This window comes from Dipteris shenzhenensis, chromosome 3 (assembly GCF_047967505.1).
Source record: "Dipteris shenzhenensis isolate YYH24624 ecotype China chromosome 3, Dip_SZ_1.0, whole genome shotgun sequence".
In the NCBI taxonomy this organism is placed as follows: Eukaryota; Viridiplantae; Streptophyta; class Polypodiopsida; order Gleicheniales; family Dipteridaceae; genus Dipteris; species Dipteris shenzhenensis.
The window spans coordinates 34,075,460-34,101,508 of NC_141598.1; the positions used below are offsets into that span (position 1 = coordinate 34,075,460).

Below are 26,049 nucleotides of genomic sequence, written 5' to 3' on the forward strand. Positions count from 1 at the left end.
TATGAACATGAAGGTACTCACAGAAAATTTCTCATTTACTAAGGTCAGTCTTAGATAGGTCTCCACTTCCGAGTGTATCCAAACGCAGGACTTTTAGAGCAAAAACTTCCCGAACCATTCAAAGATTTTCTGATGAGCCTCTTCTGCGCTTGCAACTGCTTTCTCATCATTAACGTCATAGCGAACAGTCCATCCATGAGCAACACCTGGATATATATGTACAAAACTTTCCACCTGCACATTGGAAAGGCCATCCCTAAGCTAATCTGTCTTTGTTGCAGTATGCAGAAACTTTGCTTAGAAAAAGGTGGTGGATTACCTCTTTTTTGGTGTCCAGAATCTCTCCAAACTGTTTTACAACAGCAGGTGGTGTCATCTGGTCGATTTCTGCTGCCAGGATTGCCAAAGGAGTCTTCACATCTGCAAAGAGTGTTCTAAAGATCACCAAAGCTGTTCAAAGGATTAGGTTCAAAACAAGAATTGAAGAAAACTATTGAAGCTCTCCAGCTGACTCTGCATAGATATTTGAAGGCATTGAGACCCATTTCAGAATTGGTTCCTGTCAGAAAGGCATTAACACGCGCACGCAAAAAAGGAGGCAGCAGTTGGGTAGCTTGCAACGCTTCTCTAACTATAACTAAATATCTGGGCCAGAAAGGCACAATAAATATGATTAAACCCAAAGCCACTTCCACTACTCAAAGCAAATTTGTTGCATTAACCCCCCTCTTCGATGCAATATTGCTGCCCCTACTGCAATAGAACCACCACCTCAGCATGTACCTGTTGGTAAGATTACCCACTCCCCTATTGTCCACATCTCATGTCACACTCTAGTCACAAAGCAATGCGACTAACCTTCTCTGAAAAAGCTTACAATATTAAGTAAAATTTTGAACCACCACTGCCTCCAGGCCCTTCACAAAGAACCCCAAAATGTGAAAACTTAAAAGGGTGGGTCTTTCTGACAGCTCAGAGCTGGAAACGAATAAACTGTCCTTGAAGACCAGCAGAACCGTAATGGCAGGCGACCAAGTCCCTTCTATATAATTCGTGTTCTTACTCCTCCCTACTTTCATGTTCAGGCATAAAGTCTGAGCCTTATCTACAGCACATGAGGACTCCGTCTTAAAGGTAGGTTCACCTTCCCTATACAAGCATGGCTTCACACTCTTTTCTAAAAATTACTTGTCACGTCATCCCACTTTTCTAAAAACTGTACTTATGTCTGATCTCATGCCTTGACCTTTTTGAACCCCTCACTTTTCCTTGAGATCATTTTGTGGTAGTCTAGCTGGATACCTTTTTTTTTAAAGTCAATAAATCTGCTTCATCTTCTAGAGACAACATGGCTAATTCTGGGAGCACCATTGGGAGAAGGTTTGCCCTTTAACTCCTCCATTATGAACCTTCTTTGGATTAACTGAACCATGTTCTATACTTCCTCTGCCACATGCAGCTCCCATGCTTGGGTAAAATAGAACAAAATAGCTCAACCAAGGTAGTTTTTAAAAATATCTCATTTTTAAAACCCAAAACGAGCTTTCCTGCATTTGTTAGCAGCTTAAAGAATGCCCTCTGCCTTCCTAGAGGTCGACTGTCCACACAGGCACCAATTTAAAGACGTCCTAGAATTCAAGCACTAAAATCACACAAAGGAACAACGTTGGGTCTATCAAAAGGGAATTTAAATCCACTATAAGAACAAGGCAACAAAGATAAGGATTTTAAGACAAACTCACAATATAAAGGCACAGATTTGGATATTAGAGCAGCTCACTTTGAAACAGCTAAAACAGAAAGGAATGGAACTCTAATTATAGATGAAACCAGGAAGGAGGTTGTTTATAGAGAAGGGAAAGCACTTCTTAGGGACTTCATCCAAGCCCAACGACTCTCATTCTTAAACAGATCTAATGCGACTTTTTAGATCATTTTGTTGTTTGTCCATGCCATGTTAGCAGTTGAAAGTAATGCCTCAATTTAATAATAATTGTGGAGATGCTTTGTGCACTCCCATTTTGGAGATTTGATGCAAGAGGTGCTTATTGGTCCCTTAGATCTTGTGGTCTTCCATGGACGATGCACATATCAGCAATGAAGTGGCAGGAGGTCGCCTACAGGTAAGACAAGGGGAGAGACCAAGACAGCTGGTTGTGAAATTCTAGAATGCCCAATCCCGGCTTAAGGTGTTCACTTATATTCTCTGTAATTTAAAAAAAAAAGGTGTTCAATTATAGACATCACCTAAAGGGGCACAAGCTCAAGGTATGAACGACAGTGGCTGAGGCTCACGTGCTTTAAAGCAGTTGACCTGGGCACCTTCAGTGGAGTGCAGTGCAACAATCACCAACTACAAATTCTCATTTTTTTGGAACAGCATCTGAAGCTACAGGGCATGTGAAACTCACAGCACCAACTTCGGATTAAACTACTGGAAAATTCAGAATTAGTAGTTTCATGGAATCATGAGCCGAAGGATGAAGGTTGTATTTTAGTTTGACATGGACAGAAATGCAAAAAAAAGGGGAAACATGCATACAAAAAATGCAAAAGAGTGTTACAGACAAGAACAAAGGTGAAATAGAGTTGGGGGGGGGAATGCAAATACGATGCAAGTGCATAGGGACTTGAGACCCCCAAGATCAAAGTATGGGATACGGTCTCTAGACAAAATCCTCACACCTGAAGAAGAGACATCAGAAACTGATATTTTGCGGCATTAGACACAGGAACATGAAGGGCATGAGATCCCAGAGATGCAAGCATTTTCCAAGAAATCACATATGGAACCAAAAATCCATAGGAGGAAGGGGCTTCGGGGGGAAAGCCTACTACATTCAGAAAGGTTAGGAGAATACAATCAAAATCATAAAGTAAGATGCACATAAACAATACATGTGCTTGGAGATAGCAACAAATGAGGGAAATATCCGATCGGCAGCATGCTATTTCTCCCATATACAAACACAATAGCAAGCATATGACGGGGTGACCCCTTCCTGCGTTTGGGAGAGGATATAGCTGCATCCTCTAAAGACCATGCAATCATACTAGCAGGGCAGTTTCATGCATAGGATCAAGGCAGGGCACAATAACAGTGGAAGAGAAAGACCCACTATGGATGAAAGAAATGGAAAAAGAAAGTGAGGAAAGAAGGGTTGGAAGAAGTCATCGGAAGACACAGGAAATCTCTCCCACGTGGGAAAGCACCTACTCACTCTATGCGGGATGTTTCGAACTACAGATATGCAATGGCACCCCCCTTTTTGAAAGCATGGGAGGCCACACATGCACAACCTCCCAGGGCTCAAGTGTGATGGACTATGTGGTAATAAGATCATGCAAGACACATACTGAAATACTTCAAGATCGATAGGCCAACTATGGAGTCCGACCACTCAGAAACACTAACCCCCCACGTTTGAAGATGGACTATAAAATGGCCAATGTTTACGAGGAGGAATTACTCTTTCAATGCCAGAAGCGTTGTACCTGCCAGGAAAGAATTACTGCAGAAAACAGCCCACAAATGTTCCAAAGGCAAGGGGAGGAGTGTAGGCATGCCCTACAATCACTGGTACTACCAAGAGTGAAAAAACAGCAAATAAAGCAAGGAAAAGAGCAAACATGGAGGGGAAAGAGAGATTACACATTGATAGTCAGCAAAAAGAAAGAGAGACTTCCTAAGAAACGAGCAGCTTGAGCACTTTGAAAAAGTCATGGCAATCAGGACACAAAATAAGCATATGGCCTTCAATGTTTGAATGTAGGACACCCATACTACATCACCACTCCATGGCACACAAACAGAACGTATCCCACACCACTACTCAGTGACAGTCAGTCAGTCTGCGCAAGGCCCTATGTACCCCTAAATGAAAGAAGAAAACATAACAAATAAACAAATTAGGATAGAATTTAATAACATTTCAGCACACACTCCCTCTCATTCGTGCAGGATAAGGAATTGCTCAGACAGCAAGATCTACTCGCCACAGGAAGCTAGGGAAGTATAGACACAAGGACTAGCTTAAGCAAAGATTTTGACTTGAACCAGGAAGACCAAAAGGATCCAATGAGAGGGAATTCAGAAAATACGAGTGTCAAAGATAAAGTTCTTCAGGCACAAGACTCACAAATCCATGAACCTCCAAAAGTGAATTGTGATTCCATTATAATTAGATACATGCCCACTTACTGTGTTTTGTATGCCTTCCGACCATTTCAGAAATAATGCCAACTCCACATTCAGAGTTTGACAGACTTTTTACCTTTTATATCCTCCACAGTGACAAACGAAGGATGGCAAAGCACTGCAGCTCTCAGGGAGTCTTCCTTTGCTAACTCCACAACAACTTTGGCTGCAAAACAGCAGGGTCAAAAGCTTAGGAACATAGACTCCAGGGTTTGCCTACACACAACCCAGACCGCCCACTGCCCCTTTCTTTCCTTTGCCAGTTCAGAATAGTTCTGACTATGTTAATAACTAGTATGCATGTGCACGCACGCGCGTGCATGTGAGTGCCAAGACATAAACTTTCATAAGGCTGGAATATATCCAATTAGGTCACAAATCTCTATTTAAAATACTAGGTCCAACTGTAAGTTCACGTACCTCATAATATATAGCCAATAATTCCTTTAGCTAGCCTTACATATTGAAGTAAAAGTACCCAGCTTATGAAAGAAATTAGCTTATTCGTGCATATTGATAAGATCCAGTCGGCTTTCCAACATTTAACTTAGACAAAAGAAGTTACCTCCCCAACAAAATCCGATAGCTCCAACAGATGAGAAACCTTTGCTCTTTAAAACTTCTACTACCTTTTTTGTGTCCTCAATCACATCCCCCTAGAAACACAGCATTTTCATAAACGTTGAGAGTCAACACATTACATGCTTATGCACATGAACAGGCTGATATATATTTCATACATTATTTACTTACCGGTTGATGATTCTTTATCCAATCACCAAGTGTGGAAAGTGGATTCCCACTGCTGGGGGGAACAAGAGGATCCTTATTAAAAAAGTCCGGGACCACAACAAAATAACCACCAGCCGCTATCTTATCAGCCAATTTCCTGTCAGATAAGCATAAATGCAGACGATCAGAAGGTAAGTACAAATTTTCCATATGCATAATTGAAAAAGTAGACTGCGTCAAGATGCATGTTGCAGTTTCTACCTAAACCAAACTACGTGATCCAGTTTGTAAGCACTAAAGCACTATCCTATAGAAATAATCAAAAACCTTGGTGGCTCAGGCAATGTCCAAAGTGTAACAAGTTAAGGCAGATGAATAGCACTCTCCAACTAACAAAGTTTTATCTAACCCCACTCAAGTATGCTTGGCCATTCCTGGTGTCTCAAGTCCACCATTAAAAAGAATGTAACCTTTTTCAAGATGTTTTCGTGACCAGCACAATTTCCTCAATCCGTCTATTGATGGACAGCGGTTCAATATGGTAGTAACAATGGACACTCTGGTGTGGTGTTGCCTCAACCATATAGCCAAACATAACAGCCAATGGAGCTCACAACAGCCTACATATACTACTTGTTACTCTATCACACTAAAGCTGACTAGTGGAGGAGAGCAGTAGCCATCTGTACATGTAGCATCTACCCTGTTTTGCAGAAATACCTATTAAATGAGTCCTTTATATCTCAGCTTCTAAGTTGCATGAAACACTTCCAATTTGGACACAATGCAGAAAGGGCATTGAAAGAAATAGGAAACTGCAAGGGTAGGCTGAGTACACTCCGATTGTAGATACATGAGAACTCAAGGCAGGAAAATAAAATTGGAATTCAAGTTGTATTTTAAATAAAGGAAATTTATAATTCTCTTAGTGATTGGTGAGCTGCTGAGCTCCCCGTCCTGCTTCTCCCTGCTGCCCTCTGTCCTGCACCCCTCTCCCCTCCCTCCCAGCCCTTCCCTTCCCCTCCCTCCTCCTCTCCCTGCCAGCCCCTCCTCCCGGGCTGCTGCCCCCTCCTCCCGCTGCTACCTCTCCCTCTCCCTTCCCTCTCCCGCTCCCTTCCCTCCCTCTCCCACTACCCTCCCTCCCTCTCTCCCTTCCTACCCCCGCTACCTCTCCCCCCTCCCTACCCCCACTACCTTTCCCTCCCTACCCCGCTCCCTCTCTCCCTACCCCGCTAGCTCCCCCTCCCTACTCCGCTACCTCTCCCTCCCTACCCCGCTACCTCTCTCCCTATCCCGCTAGCTCCCCCTCCCTTCCCCACTACCTCTCCCTTCCTACCCCGCTCCATTCCCCTCTCCCTTGCTGCTCACCCCGCCTCTCCCTACCCCCCCACTGCCCTTCCCTCCTTACCCCCTGCTCCCCCTACCCCGCTCCCCCTACCCGCCTCTACCCCCTACCCCGCTGCCCTCTCCCCTCCTCTCCCAACCCCCCCGCTGCCCTCTCCTCTCCTCTCCCTACCCCCCCGCTGCCCCTCCTTCCTCTCCCCCTTCTCCCTCTACTCCCCGCTCCTCCTACCCCGCCTCCCTTCCCCTCCCCCGCCCCTTCCTTCTGCCCCTACCTCTGCATCACCACCTCCCTCCCTCCCCCTCCCCCCTCTTCAACCCCTGACGGAACAAGAGAGATTTTTTGTCTCTCGCAACAAGTTGTCGGACGGACAGAGCATCCTCGTGTTCGTGTCGGCCCTTCCACCTTGATTGACGAATGGGTTCCCATTCAGCCAATCCTTGACCGCTTCCACCGGCCGCAAAAACAGTTACCTTTTCCAAAGACGAGCTTCAACAGCTCAAGACAGACTCAGAGCAGGAGTATGACACCTCACTCTTTGCTCGCATCCACGGTTCCCACCCCTCCAGGCTAGGGATTGGATGCTTTTTTTTGCTTTACCTGGAGACCTCGCAGGGCACCTCACCGATGTTCGTCTGCTCGGACGAGGGTTCTTCCAGGTGGTATTTGATTCTCCAAAGTCAGCAGGTTCACTACTCAAGGCTAGTCCTTTGGCATTGAGCTCCAGGAGGACCTTTTTGACACCCTTCACTTTGGGTTTCGATCCAGTAGAGGATAGCAAGGTTACCTCACTTTTCATCAAGTTCCCCGGCCTTCCATAGGTCTACCATCAACTCTTACTGTCCATAGGAGCTACTTTTGGGTTGGTCACAGAGATCCCCCCCCTCCCTAGCATGCCCTCTTCAGCGGCAGAGGCTGTCAAATCAGATGGGGTGCCACGAGTCAGGGTCATCGTCTCTGACCCTGATATTACAGATGATCACATTATGCTTCAGCAACCAGATGGTTCCTTTTTTTGACAAAGTCTCGAGGTTGCTCGGAGACAGGATCAGTGCAAGATTTGCAAGACCCTTAAGCACTTCGTCAAGGATTGCCCAAGGAAGAAGAAAAGGCCCAAACGGTTTATTCCGCCTTCTCGTCCTTCTACACGCGCTACCACAGCCCCCCCTTCTCACCCAGGACCTTCAGGACCAGCCCCTAGACCTGGACCCTCTTCTTCAGCGCGCACAATACGATCAGTACCCCGTTGGATGCCTGTGAGGGTTGCTAACACTCCGCCACCTCTACGAGATACCTCGGACCATTCTCAGTTACAGGCAGGTGATATAACTGCAGGCGTAGATGTGGTTGCCCCAGTCCCCCCACCTACTCATCAGGAGGGGCAACCCATTTCTTCAGGTCCTATCACTGATGTACCTGATCAGCCCCCTCCCTCTGTTAGTCACACTTCACCTCTTGATAGAGGTAAGGGGGTTTTTCTCCTTCTCCCTCGGGTGCAGGGATTCGTCGCACTCCTATGCCAGTTCCCGCCTACATGAACTCTTTTGCAGTACTGGCAAATTTGGCAGAGTTTGAGACAGAGGAGTTTGTACCCTCTACCCTGGGGGAGCCAGTTATTGGGATTCCGTTGGACAGGGTTTCCACCTCTGCTAGAGTGGGTCTTCTTTCACCAGTTGATTTCCCACCACTTGACAATTGGACTCTTTCATAGGAGAGGATTTTCTCCACCACCAAGTCGAGTAGGACCTTTCACCCGGCCTCCTCCTCCCGTTGATGAGGATTGTTAGTTGGAACATTCAAGGCATCGGTGGTATACCTCATCGCTGCCGTAGGCAGCTGATTCGTAACCAACTCCATCCAGGTATTTCAGGTGGTCCCATTGATATCTTTGTGCTCCAAGAGCATAAGCTGGATGGTAGAGATTGTGCCAAGTCAGGTAAGCTTCTTTCTGGCCATACTTTTTGGTCACCTGCCTTGGGCACCAGGGGAGGTATTTGCATTTCTATCTCTTCTTCGATGCTCCCCTTGGTCATTGGGCACGGAGTCATAGTCCCCTCTAGAGCACAGTGGGTTATTTTGATGATTGGTGGGCGTAAGGTTGGCTTCCTTGATCTTTATGCACCCAACTTGAGAGGGGATCGTGTCCTCCTTTGGAAGGAGTTGCTCTCTTGGTCACATATTGCAGATTCTTGGATTATTGGGGGCGATTTCAACATGGTTGAAATACCTTCAGACAAAAGAGAGAGTAGGGAAGGTGGCATTCCCTCCCTGGAGAGAGCAGCATTGGATGCCTTCTTTTTTCAGTTTAGTGGCAGAGATATTTGGTATGACGATGCTTTTCACACTCAGACACAGTCTCTTCTGTTTTCTTGGTCGAACAAGAGAGTAAGGATGCCTATCCATGCACGGATTGACAGATTTTATGTGGATGATTGGGCACTCGACAAAGATGATCAGCGCAAGGTGTCCACTTCATATCATTTTTCGGTTGTTTTGGTAGTTTCAGAGCCTCGGGCGAGAGGCCGCTCTGCCAGTATCAAGATTTCGTATGCCCTCTACGCAGAGGAGGGCCTCACAGAGGCAGTGCTACGGATTTGGGATTCTCACATGTAGGGTGGGCAGCCATCCGCGTCAAATGTGGCTGCATCCCTCACTAGTATTAGGAGAGATGAGATCCACAGGAGAGAGATTGTCATTCGACAACAGCTGGCAGCTCTTCAGAGAGAAGAGCAGAAACAGTCTATAGATGCTTGGATTCAGGAGCGCCTTGCTGCAGCAAGGGCTCATCAGCAGACACTTTAAGATCAGAGAGCAGAGTATGCCTTTCACGCCAGAGAGTATTTCTAGACGCAGTTCTTCTCTACTCTCGGCCCTAGACATAGTAGAGAGACTGTTTCGCAGCTTGTTGACTCAGACGGGATACTTCAGACACATCCAGATGCCGTCATGCAAATTGCTTCAGAAAACTATGCCTCCCTTCTGACTGCAGATCCTGATTCACAGGCCAGAGATGATGCTAGACAAGTTAATTGGCAGCATATTCCTATGTTGGTGGACAGAGGTATGAGAGCCTCGCTTGATGCACGCTTCACCAACATAGAGTTCAGGACCGCTCTTACTGTCCCTCATAAGGGTAGTTGTCCAAGGTTAGATGGGCTTACACCCTTTTTTATTATTTTTTAGGATCAGATTGGGGATTGCATCACCTCAGCCCTGCAGGGCGTTTGGGACTCGAGTGAGATGCCCAACTCACTCTCGGAGGGTCTCATTCATCTTATCCCAAAAGGAGGTTGCAGAAATTTAGTGTCTCAATGGAGACCAATCACCTTACTGGGCACTTTGTATAAGATCATGGCAAAAGCCATCAGCCTGCAATTGCAGCCCATCCTGCCAGATCTTATACATGACACACAGACAGGCTTTGTCCATGGCAGAAGCATTTTTGATAATATATTCTCATTTTGGGAGGCTTCTGAGTGGGCTATGCATGAGGGCCATAGACTAGCAATTCTACTCCTGGATTTCGAAAAAGCATATAACAGGGTAGATTGGGGTTTTTTGGAGGGAGCCCTTATTCGCTTTGGATTTTCAGATTTGTGGATTAGAGGGGTTTCTGGTCTTTACAAGTTAGCCCATAGCCAAGTACTCATTGGTGGAGTCAAGGGAGACAGGTTTCAGATATCCAAATCAGTCCGACAAGGATGCCCTCTAGCCCCCTTTCTATTCTTATTTGTGGCTGAAGCTATGAGCCTCTATATTAGAGCTCAAGCTGATATTTTTGGGCTAAGACTTCCGCTGGACAGTGAGCTGGCATATGACACACCTATTTTTTTGGATGCCACTCCACAAACACTCACCTCTTTCAGGACAGCCTTGGATTTATTTTGCATTGCAGCAGGGGCTCACATTAACTGGAACAAATCCAATGGTTTCTGGATTAGTGATGAGGACACTCCAGATTGGGGTACTAATATTGGATTTACTTGGATTCACAGGGGTGTCTCCGTCAGATATCTTGGCTGCCAGGTTGAGGTGGGCATTTCTCCAACACAGTAGTTCACTCCCGTGTTAGAGAGCATCAAGAGGAAACTCCTATTTTGGAGTTCGGCCAGACTTGACCTTGCATCCAGAGTGGTGGTTGTAAACCAGGTACTGTTGGCTACAGCCTAGTTTTTTGCTCTTGTTGGTGCCGATCTACAAGCAGTATCACTCAACTCAAGAGACCTATCAGGAATTTTTTGTGGAGTGAATTAGACGGCACTTCAGATGTGATAGCCAGGGTGGCTTGGGAGACTCTTATTCTACCCACTAAGGGAGCCTCAATATTATTGATCCAAACTTGCACTGTAGAGCCTTGCTTTGCAAAATGGTGGTCAGAGGTTTGATGCTTTGTCAAGAGCCTTGGAAGGATTTTTTCTTACGCGACATGCACACCTTCTCAAGGAGGAGATTGGATGGACAGCCCTAGATGGACCTTTACATCAGCCCGTCTCAAATCTCCAACTTCCCCTCTCATGGCTGCCATTCTGAAAGCTTGGGATAGCTTCAGAAGTACTCTTCGGAGAGTTCCACCCTCCTCTCGTGAAGAAATTGATAGGCAGCCCGTCATGTGGAATGATTGCATACTAGATGAGCATGGTAGATCACTAGGCATGTCACATTATATGCAGTGGTCTAGATGGGAGTTGGGACCTGCATCCACGGTGGGTGCTTGGAAAGCTTTCAGGATGCTTCCAGAGGATCAGAGAGCTCGTTCAATTAGTCACCTCAGAGGAAGTGCAGCCAGGATGCAGCAGATAGATGCAGCCATACCAGTGGAGTGGATGGATACATACCATTTGCCTATTTCAGAGTCCACCTGGTGGGGGGCTTTTTCTAGGGCAGGTATCCCTCTGCAGGTTATAGCCTTGCGGGATGCACATGAGGATACCCTTGTCTTTCAGGTTCATGCACGAGGCAGACTCCACAGATCTTCAAAGGACATTCTTTTGGAGGCTCCTTTTCAGCCTGTCAAGATTGCAGGATACGTAGAGATGGGTAGAGACTCATAGTGGTATCTTGATCCAGACCACGTTCTCCTGGCCATTGGATCTTGGAGGCTTTGGCTATATGGAGGTTCCCCCATTAGATCCTTGCAATGGGATCCAGGGGAATGGGAGTGGATAGTTGCAGGACATGGTTTTCTCAGACTCTGGAAGGATTGTCCTTTCTTCTCTGACTCTCCTTCAGGGATGAGGTGGCATTTTCAGCCGCCACCCAAGATTTTTGTTTGCTCATTCTGAGCTGTTTTTTCTCATGCTTGACATGATGTACTCCCGCACTTGAGCTTGCTCTATGGTTTTTGTTCATACTTAATGAAGTACTTTTCTTGAAAAAAATTAATAATAACAATTCTCATAGTAACCTTAAAGAATCTATGCAGCACTTTGTCCAATAGGGGTGGAGATACATGCTTGTCAGCATGATCCTTTAGCATGATGAATGATTGGTGTCGACCATACATACATGTATTGATGTTGACCTCATCGATAAACGAGTAAAATGCTTAGAGACTTGTGAGTGCTAGGTTACAACTAACATTCTTAACACGTACTTGCATTTTCTCTATATATTGTTGAGGTCTTATAGACTAACAATCGAATAAAAGAATGCTACAACAAGACAACATGCAAATGACCTATTAAATAACACATAATTTCAGATTGTACAACCTGCCAGTAGCATCACTTCATACCTTAAAAGTGGAGCATCAAAACCTGCAGACGTGCACAAATGCAAAGACCACGTATTAGATCGTTTATGAACGCATGCTCATGCGCATGCACATGCTCATAACACCTAGGTCAAACAATGTTTAAATATATCATTTATAAGCTGAGTCCAAAGTAATTATGAAAACATATATGTAACACGATATTCTACGATACACACATTCAAACACTACTTTGAATTCCTAAACTAAACCTACAGCTATTAGTTTCCACCAGTACAATCGTCACAAAATCCAAACACCACAGTTGCTCAATAGAATCGAGTCACCTTATTTTTTAAAAGAATGAAACTCATGGAAAATTTCCCATGCATGCACTGTTGACAAAAGCAAATGGAATCCCAATGAACTTAGTGTTCTAAATGTATCTACGTGACCGTGTGTGTGTGTGTGTGTGTGTGTGTAAACTTCTCATTTTCAGCTTCTCTTTTTTCAGCCATCTTCTTCTACTCCTCAGGTTGAATTGGCTCGGAGCAAATTTATTGATCTTGTCTCTCCTATTGTTTCTTTGCCAAAAGCTTCATTGCTGGAAGTGTCTTTTTCAGATATTGAATTGGATGATGCTCTCAAAAATTTGGGTAAACATAAATCTCCTGGCTGGGATGGTGTGATGGTTGAATTTTTTGTTGCCTTCTGGGCTGAATTGAAGGGTCCAATCTTGCAGCTCATTAATGTAGCTTGGCAACATCAACATCTTCCTTCAACTTGGAAGCATGGTCTGGTCAAGCTTGTGCCCAAAAAACTCCTATGTGAGACTATGGCTGACTGGAGACCCATCACTTTGATGCCTGACCACTCACTACCACCTCAGGACACTACTCCCTAAGCACAGTCCCTTCACAGGCACTACTTCTGCTTGTGACCTCTCACTGCCACATCATCACTGAGCACACTCTGCATCTTTTTTGCCCCTCCACCTAGATCAAGTTGTATATCTTGATCCAGGAGGAATTTGAGGGTGCTACAAAAGGTGAAACGATCGATTTTTTGTGCTCTACACGCTCATTACATCACGCCACAGTTCGGTGCAAGTATCACTCACTTTTGAGCCTCATCGACAAATCCACTTCCTACACGCACATCAGCCTTTACATCGAGCACATAAAAAGAACCAAAGAAAATAAATTATTTGTTGTTCTTTCATCAATCGACAGTTGGTATAGATAAAGTAGACTAGATCGCCATAGAGGGGACGCTTTGAATTTCTCCAAGTTGCCAATCTAAGCCATGCCCTAAATTCCCGACTAGTTCCTACTCGGAGTCAGTCCCTATGCTCACATACGGTTTCACATCATCACATTACCTGAAACCTAACGTTCATCAGTTCAGTGAGCAGACTTTAGAGTGTTCAAAGGCATTGCCGATTGATCAGTGGTGGGCAGATAGCACATGATTTGATTTCACACACACATGCCATCATTGTAAAGTCTTTTCGGCTATTTCACGGCATTGTGCACTTTATTTCAGCCTTGTAAAGCCTCTTGGCTATTCCTGGCATCATTTGCCACAGGCCTTGTAATTGATATAAACTTATTGCCAAAATGTTGGTTCAACGGATAAAGGATTTTCTTCACGATGGTCTTCATCCCAGGCAATATGGTTTTGTTCCAAGAAGGAATATACATGATAATATCTCCAATACTCTCACTACAATGGAATATGCTAAATATTCAGCACAAGATGTTTTGGTCATGTAGGTGGATGTGGCAAAGGCATTTGATACCGTACAGTGGGATTATGTCTCTCAAACCATGTATAGACTTGGTTTTGGACCAAAGCTAGTTAATGTCATTCATTGGCTTTACTCAGATTCCACTGCTCAATGCTTTATAGGGAATCATTTGTCTGAGTCTTGGACTCTAAGACGGTCAGTTCGACAGGGATGCCCTCTCAGTGCTTTACTCTATGCTATTGCTTCTCATCCTTTGCTTCTTTATATGGATTATCTGGTTGATACTGGACAGCTTGTGGGGCTACAGATTCCTGGCTCACAGCCTTTCATTGCACAAGCTTATCTTTCTTCATGCCAAAGAATTGTCCTCTGAAGCTTCGCTTATTGATGGATACCCTTTCTGATTTTGGGTTGGCAGCTGCTCTAAATATTAATTTTCAGAAATCAAAACTCTTGCCTCTCAAGCATTGTGACTGGCATGCTCTTCTTTGGCCAGGTCAGATTATTCATCTTGAGCACATAGTAAGACATTTGGGTAATCCAATTGGCTGGAAAATCAGCAATAAGCAACAAATGTCTTGGGTTTTCAACAAAATTCAGGACAAATTAGAATATTGGAAGATCTCCACTTGGCCTTTGCATGTTCGGCTTCAAATTGTCCATTCTGTTGTTTTGGCTTATGTCCAGTTTTACCTACCTTTACTACATTGGTCATCTCAAGATCTCTCTTCTTTTATGTCTCAAGCCATGGAGATTTTTTGGAAAACTAAGCTTCATTAAAAAGCTTTGAGGTTGCTCAAAATGGACCTGCTTTGCTCTCCAAAGATGCATGGAGGTTTGAATATTCTTCATGTGTCGGCAAGAAAGATCACTATGCTCAAGATTTTTTTTCAGCAAGAGCAGCCATGGTCTATTATGTTGGCGTTTTTGTGTGGCTAGATGCGCACAAATGCTTATGGGCATTGGCTCGTTGATCCATGGGAAGTAGTACTTGGCAAGTTTCAAGGTAAAATACCTGACTGTCCATTTTCTACTGCCTTGATTCAGGATTGGAAGCAGGTGCTCTCTCGCATCAAATGGTCTCCCCATCCTGCTTCTATAGCTTCATCTCTTCGACTGGAAAGCCTTCACTGGAGTGCTGTTTTTCACTCTCCTCTTGCTGTACAACAACCAATCGGGGCTTACAATCTCATGAAGTTGGGCATTCGGTTCATTGATGATGTGGTAGATATTCAAGGGCATATTCTCTCTTTTCCGGCAGCTTGTCAACAATACAATCTTGGGATGCATCATAGACCCATATGGAAAGTTATTGCAGATCTCTCACTCCCTTTTGTTCCGATTCCACCATTGGAAGTAAGAGACAGGCTTCAAGATTGGCATCTTCAGTCTTCAAGTCCAGGCTTATCCTCTGAACCTTTGCATTTATTGACTTCCATACAGGCTTATAGATTGATTTTACCTCCTCCATAGATCGCTCATCATGCCAATTCTCTTTGGCATCTGAATAAGTCTTTATCTTGGTGGAAAGAAAATTTGAAATTAATATGGAAGTTAAAAATGCCATTAAAGCAGAGACTCTTTTTCTAGAGATGCATTGTTGGTAATTTTCCAATGGGAGTGAAATTGGCTCAAAGAAGGATTGCCTCTCCTCTTTGTCCAAGATGTCATCATGCTCCTGAGAGTATTCAGCACGTATTGTGGTTTTGTTCATATTCCAGAGACCTTCTGGACAAGATCTATTTTTTATCTCTCAGATTTCCAGCACACAGGTTCTCGAGGTTTTTCTGGATGTTTGGCAGATTGCCACTTCTTTGTCCCAGTACTCTCTTTTCTTCCATTGGATCAGATACTGGGCATTCTGGACCCTCTGGCTTCAGCGAAATCATGCATTTCTGAATTCATCTCTTCAGCACCCTTATGAGTTCTTCCGGGCCTCATTGCGGCAGTCCTTATATGATGCCTTGCATGAGGAGGATTTGGATGTCTCTTGCATTGAGCTTTTCTTTTACTGTTTCTGATGGATAGGGCATTGGCTCTTTTCTTGGGCACTGCCCTATTGTAAAATGGGTGTTTCATAATATAATGTTCTTAGTTTCACCCAAAAAAAAAAGTGTGTGTAAACTTCCTCAGACGGCTTTTCTTATGGCGTTGTTTGGTAGGCACACTACCAGTGGGCTCTTTCTTGGCTGCCAGATGTATAACATCATCGGCTTGCCCATCTTGCTCCCTGCCAGGAAACGGTTCTGCATCTGATTTGGACATGCCCCGCTGCCAGATATTTTCTTCCTAGATTGGGTTTTTCTACATACTCGCTTTCCTGCATTTCTTTTGGCAGGCAGTTTTGGTTGTTTGGGAGGTATGCCTTTACACCGGACTGTGATTTACCTTTTTGCTTGGTGTCACTACTGGGCTTTATGGTCATTGTATCATGCTCGGAACTCTTACCTATATGGGTTTTCCTCTGTGGATCTTTACTGTTATTTCCGATCCTCCCTATCAATTGTTATTTCCGATCCTCCCTGCATCGACCCCTTCAGGATGCGTACGCACAGGGAGATCTTCCTCCAGCCCATTTAGAAGCTTTCTTTCACTGTTTTTAGTTTTGAGTAGAAGTTGCTCCTCTTCGAAGCAGCTTTGAATGCACATTTTCTTTTCATAATATATTTCCTTTTACAAATAAGTTAAGTGTGTGTGTGCGCGTAGTAGCTGTTCCACTTTGAAAAGCTATGAATGTACATTTTTCTGAATAAAAAATCTCTTTTACAAGAAATTGTGTGTGTGTGTGTGTGTAGAGATGGGGCGGGGGAGAGAGAAGAATCCAGGAACATGCCCAAAGTCATCATCTAATAACACAACAAATGGTGCAGTTTCAATCTCATGACAATCACTCACAAGGTTCAAACAATTACTCCATCACCTAGCTAGTAGCAAGGACTAGCTAGTATGACATCTGCATTGACATCATCAATGCCCAACGGTGGGTGTAGACCATAGTAAAAACAAATGTGCTCACACATACATATCGACCCACCCCCGCACAATTGAAAATCCATTTGTACTAAAGTCTTCATTGTTGAGAAGTGTGGTGCCAAAGTGCACAATTGAGAAGGAAAAGAATGATTGGATGTGGGTGATTGTGACAAGCAATGATTGGCTAGAATCATCTATAAGGATGTGGTGGACAATGTACTTGGCCTATATATTGAGGCACTATGTAATGGAAAACATATCACTTACCTTGCTCACTTTCTCTCTTATCATGTTGATTGTCTTTAATCCTCCCTAGATTTGTAACATGGTATCAAAGCCAAGATTGGTTTTTTCTCCTCTCTAGCTATTCATTTCTCATAGCTCTCTTGTAGCTTCAGTTTAGTCGCTCTCTTTTTCTTGCTGAAGTTCATGTCATCTTTTCTCTCCCAGTAATATACCTTAGTGCACAATAGTGTTTCCTTGCTAGATCAATTCTTTCGCATCAGCTCATGACTCTTTGCTGCTACTATTTCCGAGTATTCCTGCATCAATTTCCTTGCTTTTCTAGTAGCCGATGCCTTGGATTTGGCCATCACTAGATTGCTCCTGAACACGCTCTCTGTAGTTCCGGAGTAGTACATGCTCACTACGTCCATTTCATTTAGTAAAATGGCTGTGTAAAAGACTGAGCCAGCAAGGAGGGTTGATTGCTACTGAGTAAAGTATGTTCATCATATCATTGTTGCTCACGACTGTCAAGGAGAAGCCAACAATTGCAGAAAGGAGCAAGCTCAATAGCAATGGCTGCGGCTGCAGCCGAGGTGACAAAACCTGGAGACTAAGTCTGTAGAGGAGGCATGAGCTGCTTGAGATGAAGCTCAAAGCAAAAGCAAAGATTTTTGGAGAACCATGGATGAGATGCAGTGAACCAGAATCGGCTATTCGTTGGACAATACACCGTGAAGAAACGTCCGTTCGCGACTGTTGTTGTTTGTGCCGTGAGATGGTTTAGCCTGACGGTCTCAACTTCACCTATTTGACAATAACAAGTATATTGCTTTTCATTTCTGAATTTTTCCATTAGAAAATATTAATATATTGCTTTTCATTTTTGAATTTCACAATTTAACAGTGGTATATGAATTGAATAGCAAGAAATTAAATTTAACGAATTTAAGTACTAGGAAACACAATAATTTCAACCACCAATAACTAATGTCTGTTCAACCACGCTGGTTTAGGACAATCACATAACTGGTGATTGAGCTGAAGCAGCCACGGTTGCATGATATTCCAACCACCGGGCTGGCTTAGTAAAATAACAATATATTGCTATTAATTTCTGCTCAACCATGCCACCAGGCTAGACAACAACTAATGTCTGTTCAACCACGTTGGTTCAGGACAATCACATAATTGGCGATTGAGCTGAACCAGCCTATTGTTGCATGATGATATCAACGTTTGACAGGCTGCTAAGGGTCTAGAAAATTGCCACATGTCACACAGTAATATTCTATGAAGCACACTTTCCATGTTGCACATGAGCACATACTAAAACTTTGAGACGCTATAACTCGTGATGCATTAAGAATTTTCTTGCGGTTCTAAAGACAAAAGTCCTCAATTTTTTGAGTTCTTTCCATTGGAGCACAGGGAGGTGACCGTGGCAAAATTCAATGGAGATGGATTCTATACATAGCAAATGAAGACCATGTACACATTGATGAGAAAGGGTTTATGGGAGTTAATCGAGCCGAGTGAAGAAAGTGAGAGTGCACCAAGAACCACAAACATTCACAAGGCACTTGGCATAATAGCCCAAGGGTGGTTAGGTGATGACGATATATAGTACATTGCAGGTATCAAAGATGCAAAACTAGCATGGGAGTAACTCAATAAAAACTTTGGAAGTAAAACTAAAAGCTCAAAGGTGAATCTCTTAATGCAGTGCTTCCGGTTGGATAAAAAAGAAGAAGACACAATGACGGCTTATATCAACAAATACAAGGAATTAAAGCAACAACTAGCAGGCATGAAGAAAAAGAATGAAGAAGATGAAGCTTCAGCCGTACTGCTCAACAGTGTTGACAAAAAGCCGTATGGAACTCTAGTATCCACATTCAAAATGTTGATAAAAGTCTCAATGAGACTGAAGAGCAAGAAGCAAAAATAAAAGACAAAGTACTCCCTAATCCATCATGTGATCAAGCACTCTATGTCAAAGGGAGGAAAAGTAACTCCTCAACTCCACCAAGATGTTACCATTGTGGGAAGCTTGGCCACACAAAAGTAACATGAATGAAATCTACATCTCAATAAATATAATTGAAAGGAAACTTTCGATTCTTAAGAGTCAAAGCTCACAAGATTCATCCTAATGAGGTCGCTCCCACTGATGGATCCAAAGTCCCCATCAATAATAGCATGGTTAAGTCAAACTCAATGTTTGTTGTTACACCCTACCCACCACGCACGCGCACGTGCACACACACACAAAAAAAACCAAGAGTGTCTTAACGTAAGACACGTGTCTTAGGTGTCTTAGGTGTCTTATCATAAGACACAAGTGTCTTAACAACCATGAGTTTGTCTGAAATGAGTAATTCTAATTATGTGTGTGTGCGCGCGTGCATGTGCACACGTGTACACACACACACACACCCCCCATTGGGATAGACGGACCAATTCCACCGTTCAGCCCCATAGGTAGGAAATGGAAGAGTGACACCTTTTCTTAGTACGAGGACTGCACATGAGCAGAAATAAAGCATGCCATCTGGGCGCTGTGCTGCCCACATGGCATGTTGCCATTACATCTACCTGACAGCCATGATGCTGCCCACATAGCTTCCTAACAGCCCTCTTCTAGGTTTGAGGCACCTTGAGGGCACTTCCTTGTACTTGACAACTGTCTACTTTAGAGCAGTTTACACCTCTTGGTTACTCTACTGCTGTACACCTCTCCACATCTGTGCGTCTATTTTCAGTACGTGCATACAATAAAGTATCATAAACTTTGAATATCATTAGGGCCTGGCTGTGAAGAAAGTCTATATCACTTATCTAACGTGGTATCAGAGCCCGAGCTATCGACGCTGGTGATCGGCGTGAGCATGAAGACCTTCGATTGAGACAAACAATATCCAATCATCTACTCAAGACATCAGAAGGATGAGACAGAAGTGACTCTAATTCAAACAGGTGTGCTAGTTGTCAAGTAAGGTTGCAGGGGTGTTTTCAATTTCAATTTCTTCAGATCCAATGGCTTCACACTTGTCTTTCCCAATTTCAGGGAGGAGGGCAAGTTGAATGGGAGAAAGCCATTAGAAGATGTATAACAGAGAATGAGCTGGTGGTCCTGATAAAGCCCTTGCTGCTATGAGTAAAGGAAAGGCAATGGATGGGAACTTGGCTACCGTGAAAAAAAAGACGGAAATTGGTCCTATTGGGATAAGACTGGACATCGATTGCAGACATAAGAAGCTAATCAAAAAAGGACCAGTACAAGGAAGAAGAGTCAGACTAAAAACAGCAAAAATTATCTGGTTGTTTTGAACAAAATGTTTATGTTCACTCCCAACATAGCTCAGAACGTATATGTGTCAAGCTAATTCTTAAATGGGTGTTGGCTGCTGTTGGGAGGTTCATGGAGTTGAATCTACATTGAGAACATGTGCTCAGCGAAATTGAGCTGCCTGTTCAAGGAAGCATAAGTCTGTAGCTGAATCACCTCACTTCACTCAGTTTATCCAATCGGGAAGGATCAAATGCCTACTACTTTCAGTAAGGTCTACAAATTATGTGTATTTTTCTGCATTTTCTTATTCGCTGCAATACCATGAGCAACAATGACATCAAATTCGAGGCCTCCACAACAGCACTGTAGTGCAAACAAGGACCCCAAAAAAAACTCATATCCTGACGTGACAGACATGAGAACTACTACTTTCTCTCTCAAGCCTGCCCATGCTGAGTTCTAGCTTGAAAGAGAGAGAGAAACCTTTGACCATTCAGAAGATCCATCATCACATCTGCATAACTAATACACAGTGAAAGACTTGGGTTATGCTAGCTTCTACTCTATTACTTGTGGCCTCGCGCTCAAAGAATATAGGTGCAACTGTCCCTCTATTCCTCAATGAAGAGGCTTGCTATATCTCGCTGAAACTGTAAAGAAAGCTGAGTCCCTCATGGCTGGCAGCTGTAGGGCTAAAGGTTGAAGTAAGGGACTGCTGTATAGGTTGAACCCTGGAGGAGACTAGAAGTTGCTGAAACTCTTGATGAAGAGAATGAGGGATAGGAGGGCCTTTCATAGGTTTGAACCCATTCTAAGTTGGTCTGGTCAGCCTGGTCACTGGCGGTGTTGAGCTAAATGTCGACATTGACCAAAAAGCAAATGTACGGAGTCCAAAAAGTCAACTCTATGCTTTTTTACCAGTTTTGTCACTCGCCGCTTCTGCAAGACCGAGTGATGCTGCTGCTGTCAAAATCTGCATCATCCTCTTTAGCACAATCTACATCTACACATGGCTCAGACTGATCTGCTTCTGGGCTGTATGGAAGCGATTGTAGGTGTCCTGACATTCCTCGACTTGGCTGAAGTATAGGCAAATGTCCATGGACCTGTAGCAGGACATCCCCTTCTGCTAAAGTTGACATAGAGGTCAGGTCTGCAGAACTATGCTCCAAAATTGGAGACTGTTCTCCAAGGACGGAGCTGTGAATGGCTGATACTTGACCAACTGTGGAGGCTATTGTGGGCCACCACATCCTGTTGGATTAGGGTTCATCACCTCCCAACCTGTGAGCCCCCAAATGTGGAGTGCATCGGGAGGTGGACCATAGGATAATAGAGAAGGTCATGGGGCTGCCACATGGGCTGCCATTTTGGCAGCAGACAAAGAGAGGAAGTACCTGGCAAGGAGAGCCACCATGGAGGGCAGATCTGGCAGAGAATTTTCCAGAGGCTGGAGAGGACAGGACTGCACAGGGAAACCAGCAAGTAAGGGGGCTGCATGGCCAGGAGGAGGATGTCAGCAGGGCACGGGATCTGTATGGAAGGCTGTGGACTGGTGTACAGAATGTTTGAAGCAGCTCTGGAGGTCTACAGGAGCCCGCAACAGAGGCTGAAGGCAGGCACAGCATTTCGTGGATGTTTTGGGTCCCTATGGGCCTGATTTGGGGCATATATCTGGGCTGGATTAGCCTGGCCCACTGGATGGATGCCAGGTGGCCAGGCAGGCCAGCAAAGGCGTCCAAATGGAGCCCTAGGAGGGCATTTATAGAGCCCTCCCTGGTGGGGGGGAATTAAGTCAGCCAATAAGCCCTGGCTGGTCGGCTATTTTGAAGGGGGATCAGCCCCTATAAAAGGGACCATTTGGGCCCCTTCTTGGCATCACTTGGATCCATATATACACAATAGCCATTTCTATTTCTGCTGCAAGGAGAAACTAGCCAGGAGGTCACACTTTTTCTAACACTGTATACAACATATCAAGGATGTCTCTGGCTGGCAGAAACCATAAGGAGGGCTCAGTCCCTCATGGTTGAGTGCGGTAGGAGCTGTTGTAGAGGTTGAACTATGAAGGGAGGGCTAGAAGTCGTTGAAACTCTTGATGAAGAAGATTAACGATGGGAGGGCCTTTTATAGGCCAAAACCCAACTTGATAGAGTAGTTACTAGTCCGCGTTAACCAGGTAAAGCATTAGAAAAGCACAGCCAGGGTATCGAATCACAGACTAGAAAAGAAAGCACTTCATTGGAAGCACTTCCAAAACCAATAGATGGTCTCATATCTTCAAGGTGAAAGAAGTTTGAAGGTGGATCCCATGTTGAAGACGGGTACCGAAATACAAGTGAATGAACAGCTCGAGGAAAGAAAAGCAACAAGTGGACGTTGTACAAACATTAGATTAGGTGATTGCCTAATGCTTGAAAAGAGCAAGATTCACAGCGAGATACATTGGCAAGAGTGGAACAACCCCAACTAACCCATGGAACATGCAAACGTTAAGCTACGTTGAAGATCTAGGCTTCAAATAGTTCACAGGTCAAAGCAACTATATGGATAGCTGAGAAGCAGAATGGGGGAAGGTGACAGCAGCCTCATACAAGAGTTCCATTTAAAAATAAGGAGTTTGAGCAGGTTCTGAGCCATTGAAAATGTAAGAAAAAAGAGTCTTTCAGCTCTTGTAAGAGAGTAGTTCTCATAAAAATAGGACAATTTCCGCCTTCATATGATGTAAGAAAAGACATCCTCTCTGCCTTTCAGAACATAGCAGTTCTCTTTTGTTTTTCCTGCTACGAAAATGACATTGGGATTTGTAATTCTGCTTTTTGTCTCATAGGTCATCGATGGCAGTCATTTATTAGTGACGTTACCCTAGGTCTTATGGTGAATAGTGAATTCATCACTATTTAGTTTATGAAGGGCATCCCTTCACCCTTGTCAATTTCGTCCTCTCTCCTCTTAGTCCTCTCCTCTCATAGAATTCCCTCACAAACTCAGAGAAGCTTTCTGTTCTTTCGAATAGATACTCGTGCTTCAATTAGATATAACCTTTCAGTGAAATTCGTGGTGTGGATCTCTCTCTCTCTCTCTCTCTCTCTCTCTCTCTAAACATCCTCTTATCCAAGCTACAACGGTTGTGGAAGGCAAGAACATATCAATTTAATCTCTCCTAAAAACACAGTTTAAAAACTTAGAAGACGTGATACATATGGCAACGCTTTACTAAAACTAGAACCATTTACTAAATTGTTTTGATTAGAATGAAAATGTCGTGACATGAAAACTCTGCAAGATGCACTCAAGAATAGGGAAAGCTATTCATGTAGAAACAAAGAAAGTTGCGCAATGGAACTAGCTGTGTAGACCTTCGTTCCTTGACAAACACGTTTCGGATTTGGAAGTACCGTTCACTCGCCAAACAACATGCAGAATTCTTTAATAAGAACAGGGTTCACATACTTGGATCACAAGCAAGCGAATGCGTGCGCATAGTTGTAAACAAAACTAGACAGGACGAGTTCTACAAAGACTGGTAAAATGGCAGACTTCAGAGTCTACAGCTATTCTCTGTAGTCATACTAGCTCAAACTAGCGATCCGTGGATTTCGGCGTGCACTTTGACTTAGTGGACTCCGTTTATTACTTTAAAAACTACGCATTCCCTCCGATAGCAACTCCTTGCTTACACTCGTTTCATTTGTTAACATACGAGCTAAACATCGTCATTGAGGTTTAAGGATCCGAAAGGTTTGAAAGTGCTTAAGTTTGGTTTGATGGGTTCCGCCTGAAGCAAAAACGGAGACACAAACCCTCGTCGGCTTTAAACGGGATTTTTCATAGAGGGCTTGAAATATCTTTATGAAGCGATGAAAAGGACCGTACGACGACGTATCATCATGAAGCCAGGGGAAGGCAATATCTTCTTGAACGGTCCATGATAGGAGAAACGGGGATTTGATGACAGAAGTCCTATCATGGAGCGGTCAAAAAGACAGTCAGTGAGCTTATGAGAGAGCATACCGAAGACATCTGAAACGAGAAAGACGGCGGCCTTGGGGGAAGGAGGATGAACGACGTAGGAGAGGAAGGGGCCGATGGGCTCTTCTTTGCCAACGCAGGAATGTTGAGAAGGAGGAGCAGGAACACAGCACTGAGAACCAGCCATGGCGAACAGGGTCTAGAGGTTGCCCAACAACAACAAAAAAAACTACACAGTGAGAAGGATGAAATCTGTAGAGCTATGGACGACGACAGAGACCAGCTTTTATAAGTATCTTTTGTTTTCGAGTGGATCTTTTGTTTCTTTGATTCGTTGGGCTTGAAAATTTGCTACCACGTGGCTCTCTCTCATTTGCACTTTTGCAATGATTTCACCCAATGACGTCAGCGGTGACACACGTGCTTTGCTCATTGCCAAGTTTCTGGCTTTGGCTGTACAGTCACCACTGAGTGTTGAGAGAGAAGAATAGACAAAGCAAGAGATTGACACACAAACAAACTAAGAGAGAGAGAGAGAGATTTTACAATGGCATAAGGAAATGACCAAAGTGTGACATCATACCTCCCTTCACCATTGCATAGTTTAAACCCGAATCTTCCTATATCTGTTCACACACGCACACGTGTGTGTGTTCTAAGTATAGTGTAGATGTTCCACTTTGGATACCTACACATGTACTTGTTTCTGAATCAGATATCTCTTATACAAAAAAGTGTGTTTTTAAGCTATCTGAGGAAGTGTGTGTTTTTTAGCTATCTCAGGAGATGCACCCCCTCACCGCCTTCCTACCACACACACACACACAATGAAAATTAAAATGGCCCACTTTGCTATTGTAAGTCAAGCCTCACTATATCCTACTACTCTTCACACAAAGTCACGTGCTTGTGTCATTCGAAACACATTAATTACTTTTTCCATGCTTGCCTTTCCTCGCCTACTACATCCAGCACACACTAGAAAGACCCCTCGTCATCAAACATCTACCACATGCATTATCACTCCACTTCTTGACTCTCAAGTCTTGGTACTAGATTCTCGCTAGTGATGGTGATGCCAATCGCAGTCATATGATCGCGCAGATTCTTCACCCTGGGGATGAACTTCTCTGCCGTTTCAGACTCAGTCAGTTTCTCGTTCGCGAGTTGAGTCTCCAGATTCTAAATCCGCGTCTGATTCATGGTCTCGTATCGATTTTTCAAGACCGTCCATGCCTCCTCAGCTGTGGTGACATGTTGAATTAACGCCATGACAGAATCACTTACACTGCAGACAATAGAACACACCGCATCTGCATTTCTTCTTGTCCACGTGAGAATCTCATCCGCAGTTGGTACTTTGGGGCTTGGTCTGCACAGTGGGACTACCGCCCTTTGACCATCATTGGTAGGTAAGCGAAGCAGTTTGGGCACGCGAGTCAATTTGGCAGTTGACAGTGTAGCACCAGGTGTGTAATGCCCTCTTCCAAATCATGAGTGTATTCAACTCTCCTCTTACGTCCCCTTGTGATCATCTTCATCCAAAATATGCATATCACATACGTGATTCACGTAAGTGACCATCAAGCACAAAATCTGATATTCTTGCTTATCAATGATGTAAAAGTAGGCCAAGTTCCATGTTTGATCATTTGAAGGATTATCTTGGAATGTCAATTATTGAATAAGTGAGACATTTTACACTCCCAAATTGAACCTTTATGTTCAAGTGTCTTAAATTAATCGAGAATATGATTTTTGACTAATGTAAATTCAAACCTTTAAACTTTGAAAGTTTGGATTTTAATATGGCATAAATAAAATAGCTAGTTTTTATTTCCTGGCTGCTTTGTTTCTCTACCCCATTTTA

At 43.9% G+C, this 26,049-nt stretch overlaps 1 protein-coding gene across 1 annotated transcript; it reads right to left on the reverse strand.

The window, feature by feature from the left end:
• LOC147903695 (endo-1,3;1,4-beta-D-glucanase-like) lies at nt 1-24,467 on the reverse strand. Its single transcript, XM_087400636.1, has 7 exons — nt 24,222-24,467; nt 12,007-12,028; nt 4,952-5,087; nt 4,764-4,854; nt 4,275-4,364; nt 320-420; nt 1-234 (listed from the first exon to the last, which is right to left on the reverse strand). The coding sequence occupies exons 1-7, from the start codon at nt 24,364-24,366 to the stop codon at nt 94-96; spliced, it is 726 nt and encodes a 241-aa protein (XP_087256762.1). The 5' UTR covers nt 24,367-24,467; the 3' UTR covers nt 1-93.
• Between the last annotated feature and the right edge of the window lie 1,582 nt (nt 24,468-26,049).

Bases quoted from the DNA above. Each gene is read 5' to 3' on its own strand.
- LOC147903695 (XM_087400636.1), bottom strand. From the start codon at position 24,366: ATGGCTGGTTCTCAGTGCTGTGTTCCTGCTCCTCCTTCTCAACATTCC. The intron at 12,029-24,221 runs GTATGCTCTCTC...GCACGTCTGCAG, and splicing joins TCTCGTTTCAGATGTCTTCG to GTTTTGATGCTCCACTTTTA. The intron at 235-319 runs GTAATCCACCAC...TCCAATGTGCAG, and splicing joins TTCTGGACACCAAAAAAGAG to GTGGAAAGTTTTGTACATAT.